The 17,850-nt window shown below is 36.3% G+C and overlaps 1 protein-coding gene across 4 annotated transcripts in view; it reads left to right on the top strand.

The window, feature by feature from the left end:
- The window catches only part of CCDC73 (coiled-coil domain containing 73), a 181,735-nt gene that overhangs the window by 139,957 nt on the left and 23,928 nt on the right, over positions 1-17,850 (top strand). For all 4 annotated transcript variants that reach the window (XM_073904792.1, XM_073904793.1, XM_073904794.1 and 1 more), the window contains 3 exons: positions 9,959-10,087; positions 10,593-10,652; positions 11,800-11,904. In XM_073904792.1, the coding sequence (XP_073760893.1) occupies positions 9,959-10,087; positions 10,593-10,652; positions 11,800-11,904 (294 nt within the window). The remainder of the gene's footprint in view (positions 1-9,958; positions 10,088-10,592; positions 10,653-11,799; positions 11,905-17,850) is intronic.

The raw sequence follows: 17,850 nt of genomic DNA on the forward strand, positions 1-17,850 counted from the left end.
ATATTTTTATTGTCATTTTTTAAATCCTGAATAAATCAACCTTTGCTTTCATCAGATCTTATTTTTAGGTAAAGACAATCACATTTTTTTCATAATCATGTTAATTACTTTTCTTCTTATAGTCGATATAATGTTTAGTTCTTTTAAATTCCTTGAATGTATTAAGCTGCTATGGGATAAGTATAAAACACGGCACCTTTCCTTGAGGAGCACATGGTCTATAGGAAAATTCTTACTGTTGTTAGCTTTGAAAGAATGAATCTTAATTCTTTAAATAAATAAAAGGATATTTAATTATACCATTATTAAGACTTAGTCTATTTTTAAAGTAGAAAAAAAAATCCTAGAATCCCTTGGATTCACCTTAGTAGTAGTAATAGGTAACAGTGCCTGACACATAGTAGATGCTCAGCAAATACTTGTTGCATGGAGTATTATACGCCACACAGTTTGTTTTTAAAAAATTGTATTTCTAATTTACAGATTAGGAACTTGAGACAGAAGGAAGTTAAATAAGTTACCTAAAGTTAAATAACAAGGAAAATAAAGCCAGGACTGGAACCTAGACAAATTTTGACTCCAGAACCTACAGTCTTAACCATTCTAATAGTGATAGCAACATAAGCAATTTATCCACATAAGTTTCTTCTCTTTCTTAGAGAAGAGAAGCATATATTTATCAGAAAGGGAAATTTTTAACTATTCACAGTCCTGCAATATCAGTTCTTTATATGCCTTGAGTCTAAATATCTATAGACTACTTGACTCTAAAGATATAGAGTCAAGACATAGACTACTATGTCCCTACCTTGAAATTTTATCATTAAACACTGCTTCTTTTGGGCTCTTTCATTCGGCCCTCCTCTTTCTCCAGCCAGAGCATCTTTTTCTATCATCTGTACCACACATGATACTCTCACATCTGTTCTTTCTGCCTCTAGTCCTTCAGTTCCCACTACTTCTCCCAGCCCTTTAGTCTCTTCCTGCCAACATATAATTCCCTGCATAATATTTCTCATTTATTCTGTTTATCTTAATTCATCACTTTACCTTTTTCTTTAAAACTAAACCTTTCAATTATAGTCATCTCAAAGAGGTGCTTGACCCACACCTATATGGATGTTGCTTTTCTCTTTTCCCCCTTTTGTTTTCTTGTTTTTCATATGAGTGGAATGATCCCGGCCTTTCTTGTTTTACATATGTGTAATAAATATAAAACAATAAACGCATGGAAAAGCGCTTCAGAATGTTAAACATGCCATAGAAATTTATGGGATTATTGTTACTTGCAAGTAAAATTAGGTTAAGATTAGGATTAAGGCAGTTTTGTTAGATTCAGCTTTTCGGCACCACAGACTGTAGGTGGTTTATAATGTATAGTCTTTCAAGACAACTGAAACAGACTCATTTGCCTTTAAATTCCTTTATCAGAGAGGAAAGTCTGAAACCCCTTCTGACTCATCAACTGCTCTTTCTCCCTTCATGCATGAACTGTTTTCTATTTCTACATCTCGTTCTCTCCAAACTATCTTCTTCAGATCATCTCTAAATTTCAAAGAATCATAGGGATCATCTAATCTTGTTTTTGTCTTTCTTTGAGCTGCAGAACCCTCAGTTCAAGATGTGGAAGCTCAATATTAAAATGAATAAGGTAGAGCTGCTGTTGCTTGAAGGGAGGCTTGGAGGAACACTGGAGCTATACCTAGGGGCTCTTTCTTCTCTATTAGCAGCTATGAATGGTCTCCATGGGGTGTCTAGGACTTTTCAGAGCACAATTTAAAAACCATTAACTGGATCCAGCCTCTCCTTTTTTTGTAAAGGGAACCAAAACCTAAAGAGAGTAGGTGAGGGGTGCCTGTGTGGCTCATTTGGTTAAGTGAGTCTTGGTTTCAGTTCAGTCTAATCTCTCAGTCATGGGATTAAGCCCCACTTTGGGCTCTGCGCTCAGTGCAGAGTCTGCTTCGGATTCTTTTCCCACTCTCCCTTTGCCCCTCCTTGCTTGCTTGCCTCTCTCAAATAAATAAATAAATAAATAAATATCTTTAAAAAAAAAAAGAGTAGGTGAATTACTCATTGTCAGTCAGCTTGTAAAAAAATTCTCCATTTATCTTCTATTATACTATGTAATATTTGTAGTCAGTAATATCCTAAACAACCTATGTATTTTATAATGTTAGCTGAAATTTTTCTTGTAGTGGACATTGTGATAATTTCCCCAGTATTCAGTCCACTTTATATGATCAGTCTGTCTCTAAGATAGTTAATATAATCTCCATTCTTCATGTCAGTGTTTGGTTCAGGAATGAGCCTGTGATCTGGTTCTGGCCAGCCGGAAATGGTTCAAAGAAAAATCTTCTTACTCTTTTAGAAGGAGTTCCAGGAAGAGACCAGTTGCTATGCAGTACCTAAATTGGCCTCTTGTTATAGTCCCAACAATGGAAGAAAGGACAGTCCCAAGAATGGAAAGTGGAGAAATGAAAATATCCTAGTCTTTGATAATACCTAATCTTTATTAAATATCCTCATCATTGAGTGCCTGAATCAACCAACACAAGAACCTGTCCAACTTTTTGTTTGTTTTTTTAAATTTTTTTATTGTTTTTTTTTTGATGGTGGAAATCTATTTGTTGAACAGATAACTTGGCAACATGTCTCATTGCTGCAAAAAAAGTTCATAGACTTTAATTCTTCCTCTCTCGGGAGTACTATCTTCAAACAATAACAAAACAAGTCCAGAATGTACAGCACAGCAATACTTACAAACACTGTTGTAATGTGAAGCTCTACTAATTGAGATTGGTTAAATACATTAGGAAGTGGCATATCATGCAGGTATTAAAATTATGGTCTCCATTGATCTTTGCCGCATAGAAAGCTAATGGTAATATTAAGTGGAAAAAACATTTCCAAAATAGTAATTATTGTGTAATTTCATCTTAGTAGAAGTAAAAATATCTATAGAAAAAAAGCGTGTGTGCCTGCATGCACGTGCACACACCTACCCACACACAGTCTTAAATGTGCAATAGTAGTTATTTCCAGGTTGGATGTTTAACAATCTTTTATCTATGTTTATTTTTTTTCACTTTTTTTATTATGTTAATCACCATACATTACATCATTAGTTTTTGATGTAGTGTTCCATGATTCATTGTTTGCATATAACACCCAGTGCTCCATTCAGTACGTGCCCTCTTTAATACCCACCACCAGGCTAACCCATCCCCCTACCCCCCTCCCCTCTAGAACCCTCAGTTTCTCAGAGTCCATATAGTCTCTCATGGTTCGTCTTCCCCCACCCCGATTTCCACTCCCTTCATTATCCCCTTCCTGCTATCTTTCTTTTTTTTTTTAACATATAATGTATTATTTTTTTCAGAGGTACAGATCTGTGATTCAAAAGTCTTACACAATTCACAGCACTCACCATAGCACATACCCTCCCCAATGTGTCACCCAGCCACCCCACCCCTCCCACCCCCCACCACTCCAGCAACCCTCAGTTTGTTTCCTGAGATTAAGAATTCCTCATATCAGTGAGATCATATGATACATGTCTTTCTCTGATTGACTTATTTCGCTCAGCATAATACCCTCCAGTTCCATCCACGTCGTTGCAAATGGCAAGATTTCATTCCTTTTGATGGCTGCATAATATTTTGTATTTTAATTGCAGTATAGTTAATATACAGTGTTATATTAGTTTCAGGTGTACAATATAGTGATTCAACAATTCTATACATTACTCAGGGCTCATCATGATAAGTGTACTCATAATCCCCTTCACCTATTTCACCCATCCCCCTCACCCAGCTCCCTTCTGGTAATCATCAGTTACCTTGGTTTCTCTCTCTCTCTTTTTGCCTTAAAGTCTGCATATGAGTGAGATCATACGGTATTTGTCTTTCTGTGATTCATTTTGCTTAGCATTATATTCTCTAGCTCCATCCATGTTATTGCAAATGGCAAGATTTTATTCTTTTCTATGGCTGAATAATATCCCATTGTGTATATATGTACACACACACACACACACACACACACACCACATCTTCTTTATCCATTCATCTATCAGTGGGCACTTGGGCTGCTTCCATATCTTGACTCTTGTAAATAATGCTACTTATAATGACAGGGGTGCATGTATCCCTTTTCCTTTGAATTGTTGTTTTTGTATTTTTTGGGTAAATACCCAGTAGTGCAATTACTGGATCATAGGGTAGTTCTCTTTTTAACTTTTGAGGAGCCTCCATACTGTTTTCCACAGTAGCTGCACCACTTTGCATTCCTACCAACAGTGCACGAATGTTCCATTTCCTTTACGTCCTCGCCAATACTTTGTTGTTTCTTGAGTTTTTTGCTTTAGCCATTCTAACAGGTGTGAGGTGACAACAGCTCATTGTAGTTTTGATTGGCATTTCACTGATAATGAGTGATGTTGAGCATCTTCTCATGTGGCTGTTGGCCATCTGTATGTTGTCTTTGGAGAAATGTCTGTTCATGTCTTTGCCCATTTTTAATTGGATTATTTATTTTTGAGGTGTTGAGTTTTATAAGTTCTTTATATATTTTGGATACTAACCCTTTATTGGATATGTCATTTGCAAATATCTCTCATTCCATAGGTTGCTTTATAGTTTTGTTGATTGTTTCCTTTGCTCTGCAGAAGCTTTTAATTTTGATGTAGTTCCAAATTTTTGCTTTTATTTCTCTTGCCTTGGGAGACATATCTAGAAAAATGTTGCTATAGCTGATGTCAGAGACATTACTGCCTGTGGTCTCTTCTAGGATTTTTATGTTTTCAGGTCTCACATTTAGGTCTTTAATCCTTTTTGAGTTTATTTTTGTGTATGGTATAAGAAAGTGGTCCAGTTTCATTGTTATGCATGTAGTTGTTCTGATTTCCCAACACCATTTGTTGAAGAGACTGTCCTTTTCCCATTGCATATTCTTTCTTGCTTTGTCAAAGATTAATTGACCATATAATTGTGGGTTCATTTCTGGGTTTTCTATTCTGTTCCATTGATCTGTGTCTATTTTTATACCAGTAGCATACTGTTTCAATTACACAGCATTATAATATAACTTGAAATCTGGAATTGTGACACTTCCAGTTTTGTTTTTCTTTTTCAAGATTGCTTTAGCTATTTGAGTCTTCGTGATTCCATATAAATTTTAGAATTGTTCTCATTCTGTGAAAAATGCTGTTGGTATTTTGATAGGGATTGCATTAAGTGTGTAGATTGCTTTGAGTAGTATAGACAGTTTAACAATATTTGTTCTTACTACCCATGAGCGTGGGATGTCTTTCCATTTCTTTGTGTCCTCTTCAGTTTCTTTCATCAGTATTTTGTAGTTTTCAGAGTACAGGTCTTTCACCTCTTTGGTTAAGTTTATTCCTAGATATTTTACTGTTTTCTTAATTTCACTTTCTGCTGCGTCATTATTAGTGTATAGGAATGCAACAGATTTCTGTACATTGATTTTGTATCCTATGACTTTCTGAATTCATTTATCAGTTCTAGTGGTTTTTTGGTAATGTCTTTCAGGTTTTCTATCTATAGTATCATGTCATCTGCAAATAGTTAAAGTTTTATTTCTTTCTTACTAATTTGGATGCCTTTTATTTCTTTTTGTTGTCTGATTGCTGGAGCTAGGTCTTCTAGTACTATGTTAAATAAAAGTGGAGAACCTACCCAACTTTGGACGTTCTCTTATGTGGAAGAATAAATGTCCTTATTATTTGTATGGTTTCCTAATACTAGTAACCAAAGCATCCTGATACTGACGCTTTGTGTTTTTAATTACAGAATAATGTGTTTTGTACAAAATAATAGATGTTTAAAATATAAAATGTGTTCATTTTATAACATCTGTATGATAGCTCACTTTTTGAGGGTCTTTTGGTACAAATTCCTTTGGCTCCCTGATTATCCTTTTTCTTCCATTCCTCCAAAGCTCTATCCTAAGGTCTCTCTCAGTGAGCTCTCATTTCTGTGATTCAGTCATTCACTTCGTGCAGATGACTTTATATTTCCAGCCTCAGATTTCCCTTAATCTCAGTTCTATTTTTTCAACTGCCTGCAGATCGTCTCCTTTTATGACTTACTGTAATTTCAGGGTCAGCCGGGCACACATTGGATTAATTCTTCATTCTCCATATCCCTCCTTTCTCCCTCCACATCCCCCCAAATTCATGCAACTCTTCTTTCAAAGGAAATCCTCTTGCTGACTGTGAAGATGAACCATTGCTGGGACATTGAAACTTCATTTTGAGGGAATTCATCACATATAGCCTTTTATAATTTGAAAAAATATGAATGAAGGACTTTTTTTTTTAATAAAACAACAACCTATGGCTCAGGCATAATGATTTGGGATTTTTTGGCTTTCTTAACAGTCTCAGAACATTGTTCATCTCTTGTTTCTTGTTTTCTTAATACATTTTCATCTGCTTCATCAGCAAAGCAGACTTCCCATTTCCTTTCCATTGTCATGCTTTCTCTTCCACATTTCATGGTTTTTCTTTTCATTTCTTTTAGCTTCACCTAGACACTCTGGAATAATCTTTTTCCTTCATTCCCTTTGTCTATTCAATTATATCTTCCTTTAGAAGATCTCATATTTGCCATTCTTCATTTCTTAATAGTATAGACATTTGTCATCTCATGTCTGGATTAATAAAATAGTCCCTTAGCCAGTGTTCTTTTATCTGGTTTTTACTCATTCTTTAAAAAAAAAAAAAAGATGTTATTTATTTATTTGAGAGAGTGAGCAAGAGAGAGTGCACACAAGCATGAGCAGGGGGAGGGAGAGGAAAGGGAGAAGCAGACTCTCCGCTGAGCAGGGAGCCTGATGTGGGGCTGGATCCCAGGGCCCTGGGATCATGACCCGAGCTGAAGGCATACACTTAACTGACTGAAGCACCCAGGCGCCCTTGGTTTTTATTCATTCTTATTGCCAGAATGACTTTACTGGGTTACTAGTTTGATGCATTGCTTCCATGTGCCTGACATGCTAGATACTTAGTATATATAGAAGGAATGGGGTAGATTGAATAGTTCTCTTTTGCCTACCAAATCAAGTCCCAAATTTTTTTCCAGCTTTATTGAGATATCATTGACATACAACATTGTGTAAGTTTAGGTGTACAACATATTGATTTAGTCCCATACTTCTTTAATTGGCTTTTCACAGCTTCCATGGTCTGGCCCCATTCTATATCTTCAACATCATTTCCTACTGCTTCTTAAGCATCTTCTGTTCTATTTAATGCAAAATCTTTGTTGCAATCATTATAATTCTTCATTATTCCTTCCTTTTTGCCTTTGCTCTCCTCCATATCCCCTCCCCACACTTTAATTCAATTTACTTGAATTAAACAGGATTGAGTCAGGAAATAGATGGTACCTTGGAATGGGTAAAAGAGAAAAGTTTGATGAAGAAGCTGTTTACAAAGTTAAGGGCAGCATTCGGGGAAACCAGGAGGAGCATTGAAGCACCACAGGGATAGAAGCGGTGGGGGAATGATTATACCACGTAAACCTGAGGGGGCAAGGGAAGGAAGCAGATACTGGGAACCTGGAGAGAGCTGTAGGTGCAATGACCTTTGGTAAAGGTAGAGAGCTATTGTCATTTTGTGGCCAGGTAGGGAGGAAACAGGGAAATACCTCAATCTGTCTTCCCAGCATACTGATTTGCTGGTGCCTTCCAGAGATTGAACCCAACCAGGAGCCGGAGGGCAAGAAAAATTGTTTGCTGTATCCACAGATATCAGCACACAGGGAACAGAGCAGTATGAAGAAAAGGTGGAGAGTGAGTCAGGACAGATAAATGGAGGATATCTAGTATACTATTCATTCTTCAAGGCATACCTCCTTTGTTCAGACTTCTTTCATGATTCAGTACGTGTTGATTGTTCTCTTTGTACCGGCCATCAATTTGTCTGCCTGCTTTTCTAAGAGTCAAATCCTATCTCTTGACCCATGTGCAGTTACTTTAGCAGTCGTTTTATGCAGTGCACATATCTGAAAGGGACATGTGAACTAAAACCATTAATCCTTTTTCCTGGATTTTGAACTAGGTATTGAGTTATAATTGGGTGAGTTTTTATGTGGCATCTGAAGGTATAACATGTAGAACTCTGGACGTATTGGCAGCCCTATTTTCGGCTGCTCCTTTTTCAGCTTCCTGAGTATTACACTTTTGATTTTCCACCCACCTCAGTTGACTCTACTTCTCAGCCTTCTATATTAGCTTCTTCTGTAATCCATGAGTGTTGGAGTTCTTTAGGACCCAGTCATTTGCCATCTTCTTTCTTCTAACTAATAACTCTAAGTGATTGCCCATTTCCATAGCTTTATATACTATTATATACTACACTATATATATATATGCATATATATATATCTCCTATACACTGATACTTAAGAAATATGTGTTTACTTTAGAAGAAAGAGAAAATACTAATCAGTACAATGAAGAAAATAACAATTTCCTGTAATCTACCAACCTAATGAACTTTTTTCTACAAGAGTTTTTTGTTATTATTATTTATTCAGTTCTTACATACAATCTTTTAAAAACTAAAGTATATTAGTACACTGTAGGTTGTACTGTCACTGTTGACTGTAGTAGATGCCGCTCCTACAGTGGTACCATTGTTGCCCATGGACATGTGTTGTTACTAGCATTGCCCCTAAAGCCTACAACAGAAGGATTTGCAACAGTTTTTGTTCTTTGTGATACTGCTTCCTGATCCAATATCCGGGACAGGTGCATCTGATTAGCAGAATTTGGCCTCATGCTTATAAAGCTAGTATCTGGCATTTCTGGCTCCTCTATGGACAGTGGACTTTTATAATGTAGAATTCCTCCAAAATTCAAAGGGAGTTCAGATACTGTGTAGTTAAGAATGTGAAAATTGGATTCTTGAGTATTTAATATAGTCAGTATACACAGAACAGCAGAAAAATAAATTACACACCAATTCAGAAGTTGGTATTTTAGAATTATAATGTGTTTGGATGATATCTGTTAAGCTAAGTGAACATGTAACTTCACAAATGAAGACTTCTTTTGTATCTTCTTCAATTCTAATAATCTGTAATGATGCTAGAGTTATTTTTCTGAATTACAAATTTTATGACTTTCTCCTACTGAAAATCCTTCAATTATTAATTCCTCATTGCCTATAGGATAAAATTAAAGCTCTTTTCAGCTTGGCCTACAAATCCCTTTCAGTATTTGAATCCTGTCAGATTTCTAGCCACAACCATGAATACTCTACTCCTCCCCCTCATCCATTACATATTAGCTCCAGCCATAATCTATTCTGTTTCCCTGAAAAGTGCCATACTCTCGTGTTTCTGCACGTTTGTGCATGTACAGTCTTTTTGTCTAGAATGTCTACATTTTTGTCCTCTTTGCAAATTTATCTTTAAAGACTCAATTCAGAAACCACTTTTCCTAATAATGCCTTCTTGATGCCCTCTACCAATCTCTTTCTTTCTTTATGCTTCTATACATTTCTGTAATATAGCACTCATCACATTAGATTATGATTATTTCTCACACAAATTTTTCTTATTAGATGCTAATGAACTTGGAAATTGATACTCTTATTATTTTTTTAATCTCAGAAGATTTTTGTTAAATAAGTTGAAAACACCCTACTTCTGGTTGGTTAGTTCATTTGGTTAGTATCTTTTTAAGGGAAGTTAGCTCTTTTTAAGGGAAAGAAATCATGCATTCTATCCCTGTAGCATTCCCACCTTGGCTAATTATCTTGCAAGGGAACTAGGGGAAATAGACCTTGATGGACCAGTAGTATTATCTTGATATGTGAAATACAGTAAATTATAATGATAGGTTTAAAATGGACTTTAAAACTGTCAGAAATACCTTTCTTTGATGAAATGTTTATACTGAACTTACTGTTTATATTTCTTATGTTAAGGAACTAAAACAAGTTACGTCAGACTTGATAAAGTCCAAGGTCACATGTCAACATAAGATGGGAGAAGAAAACATCCATTTAACAATTAAAGAACAAAAATTTCAAGAACTTCAAGAAAGACTCACCATGGTATTTAATTAAATGTATTTATGTTTATATAATTGTTTTTGTAAAATGAGAATTTCAGGTTTATAATATAAAAATGTTCCTTCTTTGTAAAGTTAATATACATAGTAAAAAAAGATATTGTGAATAATTTTTTGTTATTAGGTAATTTTTGCCATTATCAGCAAGAATTTAAGACAATAAAATTTGTCTATAACCATTTTGTTTCCATTTTCATATAATGTCAGGTAATCTATGGTACAGAGGTATCTCCAGAAAAGCTTTTGGAGATGAGGAATTTTGTAATTTTTTAACGCGAATATTTATAAAAAATTTGCACAGCAGCCTATGCTGGGTGTCTCGTACCACCTTTATTTCACTAGGAGCCACTGCTTCACCAGCAAATGCATGTTGGTACTCTGGGGTAGGAGAAGGGTTCCTGACTCTCCTAAACGTATTGAGCACTGAATGAAATGTAGAATTTGCTGAATTTTATATCATAACTTTAAAATTACTCAATTTTTTAAAGGAGTTGGAATTAAATAAGAAGATTAATGAAGAGATCACACATATTCAAGAAGAAAAAAAGGCAAGCAATCATAAGATATTTTGAGAGCCAGTAAATATTTTTAAAAGCAGGTATAATGTGGGAAATAAAGAAGTTAAGTTAAATAACAAATGGAATCATGTCTAGGTCAGTTTCCCGGCACATAGTAAGCACTCAGTTAGGGCCTATTGAATGGATACAAGTGTACCTTTTTAACCGGTCTCACATATGCTCCATTAAAAAATAGATCCAAGGAATGGGGAGATGTTCATCAAGGGTACAAACTTCAGGTGTAAGATGAGTAAGTTCCGGGAGTTTAATGTACAACATGATGGTTTTAGTTAACAAAACTGTGTTATATATTTGAAAGTTGTTAAGAGAGTAGATTATAAATAATCTCACCACACACACAAAAATGGTAATTATGTGAAGTGATAGAGATGTCAATTAATCTTATTAGGGTAATCATTTAGCACTATATATATGTACCAAATCATCATGTTGTACAACTTGAGTTTACAGAATGTTATATGTCAATTATATCTTAATAAAGTTGGAAAATATTACATTAAAATATTTAACGAATAAATAGAATAAAAATAAATCAGTTTTTCCCTTGATAGTTTAGACTATTGGTACCCTAGCAGATAATTATTGAAATGTATGTATGCTTAGAGCATGCATTTATAGGATGTTATACCCTCATTTGAATTTATTTGATATTTATAATTCTTCTATTTAAAAAAGGTCTGTGAAAGAAAAGTTCTCGTTTCTTTTTTTTTTCTGCTTTTCCTCCATTTCATTCTAATACATACTATGACATCCTAGCTCATTAGCAATATGACATTTCAGGAGTGATACATTTACTGTTTTTAAGACAAGCCAACGAAAGTTTTGGTTTTAAATTCTTTACATTTTCCAGTAGTGTCTCATAATTTAAAAAAACTGTTAGTTATTTGAAAAACTCTTGGATATAGTACTTTGTAAGAAATCATACAATGTAATTATTTTATATATTAAGTTAGTAAAATGTGGTACTAGTTTATTTCACTGTCTTATTATGGTGTTAAGATTAAACTATAAAGATAAGTTAAGAAATTAGAAAATGTAGTTTAAGAATTAATTTAGAAACATACCTACAATCTTACAATTCCTCCAACTGATAGATCATATTTATACTTTTTTAAAGGATATCATCATTTCTTTCCAGCATATGCAGCAGTTACTTCAGCATCAAACTCAAGTTAGTACTGAACTGGAAGCAAAGCTGAAGGTGTTAAAAGAAAATAATCAGGTTGTATATAGTGATATAGATAGTATATTTCCATTTAATGAGTTTTACCTGTCTAGTTGCATTTATCTGCCCAACTTTATCTGAGATCATTTTGAATTTTAGGGATAAGATATGGCCTTCATCAACTTGGTATCAGTGTCTAAAGTAATGAACGTATTTTTTTTTAACATTTAAGTTACTATTTAAATGTTCAATTTTATCAAGTATCTGACTTAATTTTGTAAAAGATTGGATGGGATTTTTTTTTTTTTTTGTCTTAGAATTGTGACCAAGACCAAAACTGAAAATAGAAGAGAGTAGTTAGTGAATTTCCAGAAATTAAGGGCAGGTCCAAAAAAATGATTGGAGGGGGGAAGAATTTATCGTCACTGATGTCTTGGGAGTGAGATTTCAATAAGAGAGGCTTTTCTATTACATCCCTAGTTGGGAGGGGGAGTACATTTTCCTTTATAAGCTAAGTGAAGGAGTCTATGTGACAATCATGTAAAGACTGGGGTACAAAAAGGGGAAAGTGCCATCTTGTTTTGTAGATGGATGCTTGAGATGCTCTAGAAACTCAAAGGTCCACTCTAGTGTTGCCAATAGAGTAAAATGTGATAAGTTCATGTGGAAGAACTTGGCATGTTTCTTGAAGTTTGGAATTATACCAAGAACATATAGACTAGTGCAGTTACGGTCCAGAGATTTTAAGGACAAAAGTTTTTGGAGTGATATGTACCAATGGGGCTTGAAGTGTAGTATCCTTGTTCTGATACTGTATGGCCCAGGAAAGGTGCAGAAGAGAGAACTTTGGTGGTTTCTTGGCTCCACATGAAGGAACATGGAGGTTAGTGGAAGGATAGAAATTGTCCTGTGTGCCACTGGCCAAGTAATGGGATGTCCAATTCAAGAGAAGGAGCTGGGCACGTGTTCCACTGGGGGGACCAGTGGAAGATTTCTGTGCTCCTCTGAAGGGATTCTTGGTAATGAAGGTGAAGCTGAACATTCCTCAAGAAAACTACAGTCGCCTCCCACGTAAAGACCACTATCAGCGGAGGCCAAGGCCAACTTCCTGGGTATGTAATCGGTGCAGTTGCATAGGGACCCATACTCAGAGGGGCTTTGTGCTTCAGGCTTAACATTCTGTGTTCACTCTCTTGAAATTTTTAACTTTTTTTAAAGATTTTATTTGACAAAGAGAGACACAGCGAGAGAGGGAACACAAGCAGGGGGAGTGGGAGAGGGAGAAGCAGGCTTCCTGTGGAGCAGGGAGTCCGATGCAGGGCTTGATCCCAGGACCCTGGGATCATGACCTGAGCTGAAGGCAGACGCTTAACAGCTGAGCCACCCAGGTGCCCCGAAATTTTTATTAATTTTTATCTCTGAATTTATGTTTTGTAAATTAAGGCTGATGGGAAAATGGAGCATGCATTAGGGGCTTAGAGCCTAAGCTTTCTCTGTCTCCTGCTGCCTCGTAGGACCAGTTTTTGACTGCTGGCTCTTCCATGCTTTGTTATCCTGGGCCCTGCCTGGCCTCATCCTCTTTGTATCTGCCCCACCACTGATGTGGTCACATTGGTGGGGAAAGGTCTGTGTTCTACTGTTGTTCCTTACTTTTGGTGGAGGCCTAAATATAACAGAGAGGGTCTGGGTCCATTGCATGTGTCCTATAGCATCCTGTCTCAGGTTGGCAGTGTGTTGGCACTCCCTGACTTCGCAGGGAGTCAGTCCTCAATCCAGATACTGAGGTATACCCCTGCCTGGCAGTTGCTATCGGTTGGGGGTTACCCATCTGCCATGGATTGGGGCAGAGGTCCCCTGGGACAGAAAGATTGACTTCCCCACCTCCAGCCAGGGCATAGTACATGGGTCTAGTAGCTTGCAGGAGGTGGAGCCCCATAGCTGGTGGATCTTGCTTGTTCTGAGTTGTGTGGTGAGGCCCTTAGGCATCTGTGAGGATCTGCATTTGCTCTGTGAATATCTCCCTGCCCAGGGATACATGACATTAAATAGAAAATAAAAAACACCATGATAAGTTGACAGGGAGAGAAAGGGGGGGTGCGGTAACCATGAAGGAAGGGAAAGGTTTTGTATTTTAGTACCTTTAATAGTGCGTTTTCCCTGCTTTTTTCATTTTGCATTGGGTCGCACAAATTATGCTGACTTCATCATCGTTGAATGGAACCACACTTAACCTGAACAATGCAAGATTTGTCTCCTCACCATTGATGTTCTTTGACTAATCATGTAAAGAGAGTTTTGCCCTCTTCATTTCTCTTGCCTGGCCCCGATACTGTAAAACTTAGACCTGGGAGAGGGAAGAAGCATTCTGGCGTCAAACTCTTCCTTCCTCTTCCCCTTTTCACCTCCTCCAGTAAGACTAGTGAAAAAATTTCTCTGAAAGTCCAGTTATAAGCAAGTATCCCCCCACGTCCTTTACCCACCCTACAGATAGATGACTGGGACTTTCTCTAATACTTTGAACCTTCTCCCAAGAAATATAGAATAGAATTTACCCAAATTCTTTATGGAGTAGCAGTTATCAGGATTGTTTTCTTGTCCATTTAAAGGAGTTGAAACAGATTTTTTAGGATGAACAAAATGTTAGTGAACAGCCAATCCCATCATTTCATTTCATGGTGAACTAGAGATCCAAAAAGTGTAAGTGATACAGTTCAAGGCTTCCTAATTAGTGGCAAACCCAAAATTAAATTTTTTTTTTAGGATTTTATTTATTTGAGAGAGAGAGAGAGCACACGAGAGAGGGAACACAAGCAGGAGGAGTGGGAGAGGGAGAAGCAGGCTTCCCACCGAGCAGGGAGCCTGATGTGCGGCTCGGTCCCAGGACTCTGGGATCATGACCTGAGCTGAAGGCAGATGCTCAATGACTGAGCCATCCAGGCGCCCCCCCAAAATTAAATTTTTGACCTGATTCTACTCTAGGACCATTTCTACAACACTACAATGTTATTGTATTCTTCCTAGATCAGTGAGACTGCCACCTTTGTTAGATTACTTATTCTAAAACCACGACTTTTAAATTACCCTTCACGAGCTCTAAATGCAATGTTTATGTGTTGTTGAATTCTGTGGAGTGTGCAGTAGTCACAGAGACATACAGGCACGTGTTTCTTTGAGTTAACAAAGACTCTAACTATGGTCCCAGGATCTTTTACCTCTAAGTGCCAATATCTTAGATAATCCATATGCCTCTTTAACTAGCACCATTATTATTTGAGCCTTGATAGTACATAGAGAAACTAGATTTCATATGGAAATTTCATGCAAAGTATTGACAAGAACAAGATAGAATGGTCAACTTTTTATTTTGATAAGTAAGGACATTAAAAATAAGCAACACCCTCTGTCATCGCTTTTATTTTATAAAAAAGAATATTTTAATGCCACATATTAAGGATATAATCTCAGAATAGATACAGTCCTTTACAAGAAAAGACATTTGGTGACTTGTATAGACTTTGTTTGCCATTAACTAGTGTAATTTTGTCATGGATTAGTACTTTATAGACTGATCTTGGAGAACCACTGATATATAGTATAACAAAATATTGGTGTTGAACTGTTGCTGAAGATTATGCTGCATAGATATCTCAAGTGTTTTTCTTGAGGAGCATTCTAATTCTACCTGTATTAAAAGGGATCATTACTCTTCATAATGGCCTACTTTTTTTTCAGTGCTCTGCAATCATGCTGTCATCTGTCTCGTTTTTTTAATGGTATAGTTTGGAGCATAGAGACCTGAATTCTCATGAGAGAGAATATTTTCTACTATGATTTAATTATAGTTTAGTCTAAACGTAGTGTATTTCTGCTGCTGTAGTCATAGTGTTTAACAAGAATAATTTACTTAGTTTGCTCCTATAGTCATAGTATTAGCCAGGGTTAAATTACTTAGGTTGTGGTATATTAAAACATTAACAGATGATTTTATTTTGACTTGCTGCAATATTCATTTTTTTCAGAATGGCTTTTGGGTTTGTTAATCCAGATACAAATAATTTTCTGATAAAGTCTAAATTCCACGAGAACAGTAACAGTTTCATGCATGTAGCATTAAGAGCCTAAAAGAGTATCTGGCACACAGTAGGAGCTCATTAAATTTTATTAAATTAATGAATGATTAAAAATGAATAAATTCAGAATCTTTGTAAGTTCAGATATTGCCAGATCTGGGCTTCTGGTTAAACATGTTGAATTGAACCTACACATTAACTTCTATTTCCTTCTGAAACTGTAATAAAATGACATTAATAAATCCACAAGGACAAGTAAATAAAGAGAAGAAACAATAAAAATTAAGTTTTAAGTGGGAACCAAATGGAAAATTAGTAATTTACTTAGCAAATGAAAGAAAGTAGAAACTCAAGTCAAAGGTGCAGGAATGCTCAGGAATTGCATCATGTGCCTCTAGAAGCTGGATGTGCAACGGAAGCCAAGAGCTAGAAGGTCTGTATAAAAAGCTAGAAGCTATCTTACCTCCCAGTTCTCTTCCCTACCCTGCACAAAAAGGCACTGCCTGTCTTCTACTTGGCAGAAGATTGGCAATTCATGTTGGAGAGTCTGAGGGCAACTGAGGTTGGGAAATCCAGTAGTATTCTCGAGACAGCTTATACCAGGGAGAGCTGTTTGTTAAAGTTCTTGTCATTTTGTGAACTGGTTGTAAAACTAGTGGTGGCTTGAAATTGCCCCTGGTTGGAACGTTTAAAATTGACAAATGCTGTAAAAAAAATTTTTAGAGCCAATTTACCAATATGTTCCTGAGAGAATTATATTGAAAACAGGGTGGAAATCTAAGTACTGAAATCTGAGACCTCCCTGCTCTGTTTCCCCATTTAGAGAACAGCTAGCTTTACCACTTCCAGACAGGAGAATGAAGTTTCCTCTCTGGGGGAACTAACTTGCTCAGGCTGTTCCAGTGAAGTGTTCCCAGTGAAATTGCTCAACCAGATCAACCTACAGTTGACAAAACTTTCAACCAGCTTTTTAATACTTCATTCTGAATATGAACATGCAGTTAAGGATCACTGGGCACTTGAAGACAGTCTCTACCATGCAAATCAGACAGAACGAACAGGGTAATGAAAAAAAATTAGAGAAACTAAGAAAATACACACTATTACAAGAAATATATTTATTAATCCATAAAAACAAGAATTAGGAGTCTTTAGAAAAAAACTCAGAATTAAAGAGAAACTTTAAAATAAATATTTTAGCAGACATAAGTACAGTGAAAAGTTTGGAGAGTAATATTGAGATAGTCTTCTAGGAAGTAGAACCAAAAGACAAGAAGGTGGAAAACAGAAGGGAAAGAATATTAGGGTTTCAGTCCAAGAGGTCTAATGAGTTTCAGAGAGAACAGGGAAAATGGAAAGAGAGGAGATGACCAAAGAAATAATAGGAGAATGTAACCTAGAACTGAAGAATTTGAGTTTGTTTTGCTCAAAACCAATGTATATCATTATGAAATTTTATACTAAAAGAGAAGATTCTAAAACTCTGTGGAAAAAAGAATTAGGTCACATACAAAGGATTAAGAATAAGAACGGCAACATAATGACTTCAGGCTTCTCACTGGTAGTGCTGGAAGATAGACGATAATAGAACCATGCCTTCAGTGGTTGGAGAGAGATTGATTTTTTTTAACATTTTGTTTATTTGAGAGACAGAGAAGGGAGGGGGAGTAGACGGGGAGGGAGAGGAACAAGGATACTCCTCGCTGAGTGTGGAGCCCTACATGGGGCTCAGTCTCATGACCCTGAGATCATGACCTGAGCCAAAATCAAGTTTTGGAAGCTCAACTGACTAAGCCACCCAGACACCCCTAAGAAATTGATTTCTAAAGCAAAATTGTACTGTATTCAGCCAAATGAATTGTTATGTGTTGGTAGAAAAAAGATATTTTCAACATGGAGGGCCTCAAAAAATGTGCCATCTGTGCCTCCTTTA

Source organism: Callorhinus ursinus, unplaced genomic scaffold, assembly GCF_003265705.2.
Source record: "Callorhinus ursinus isolate GAN/ISIS: 27379988/994484 unplaced genomic scaffold, GSC_fseal_2.0 scaffold21, whole genome shotgun sequence".
Lineage (NCBI taxonomy): Eukaryota > Metazoa > Chordata > Mammalia > Carnivora > Otariidae > Callorhinus > Callorhinus ursinus.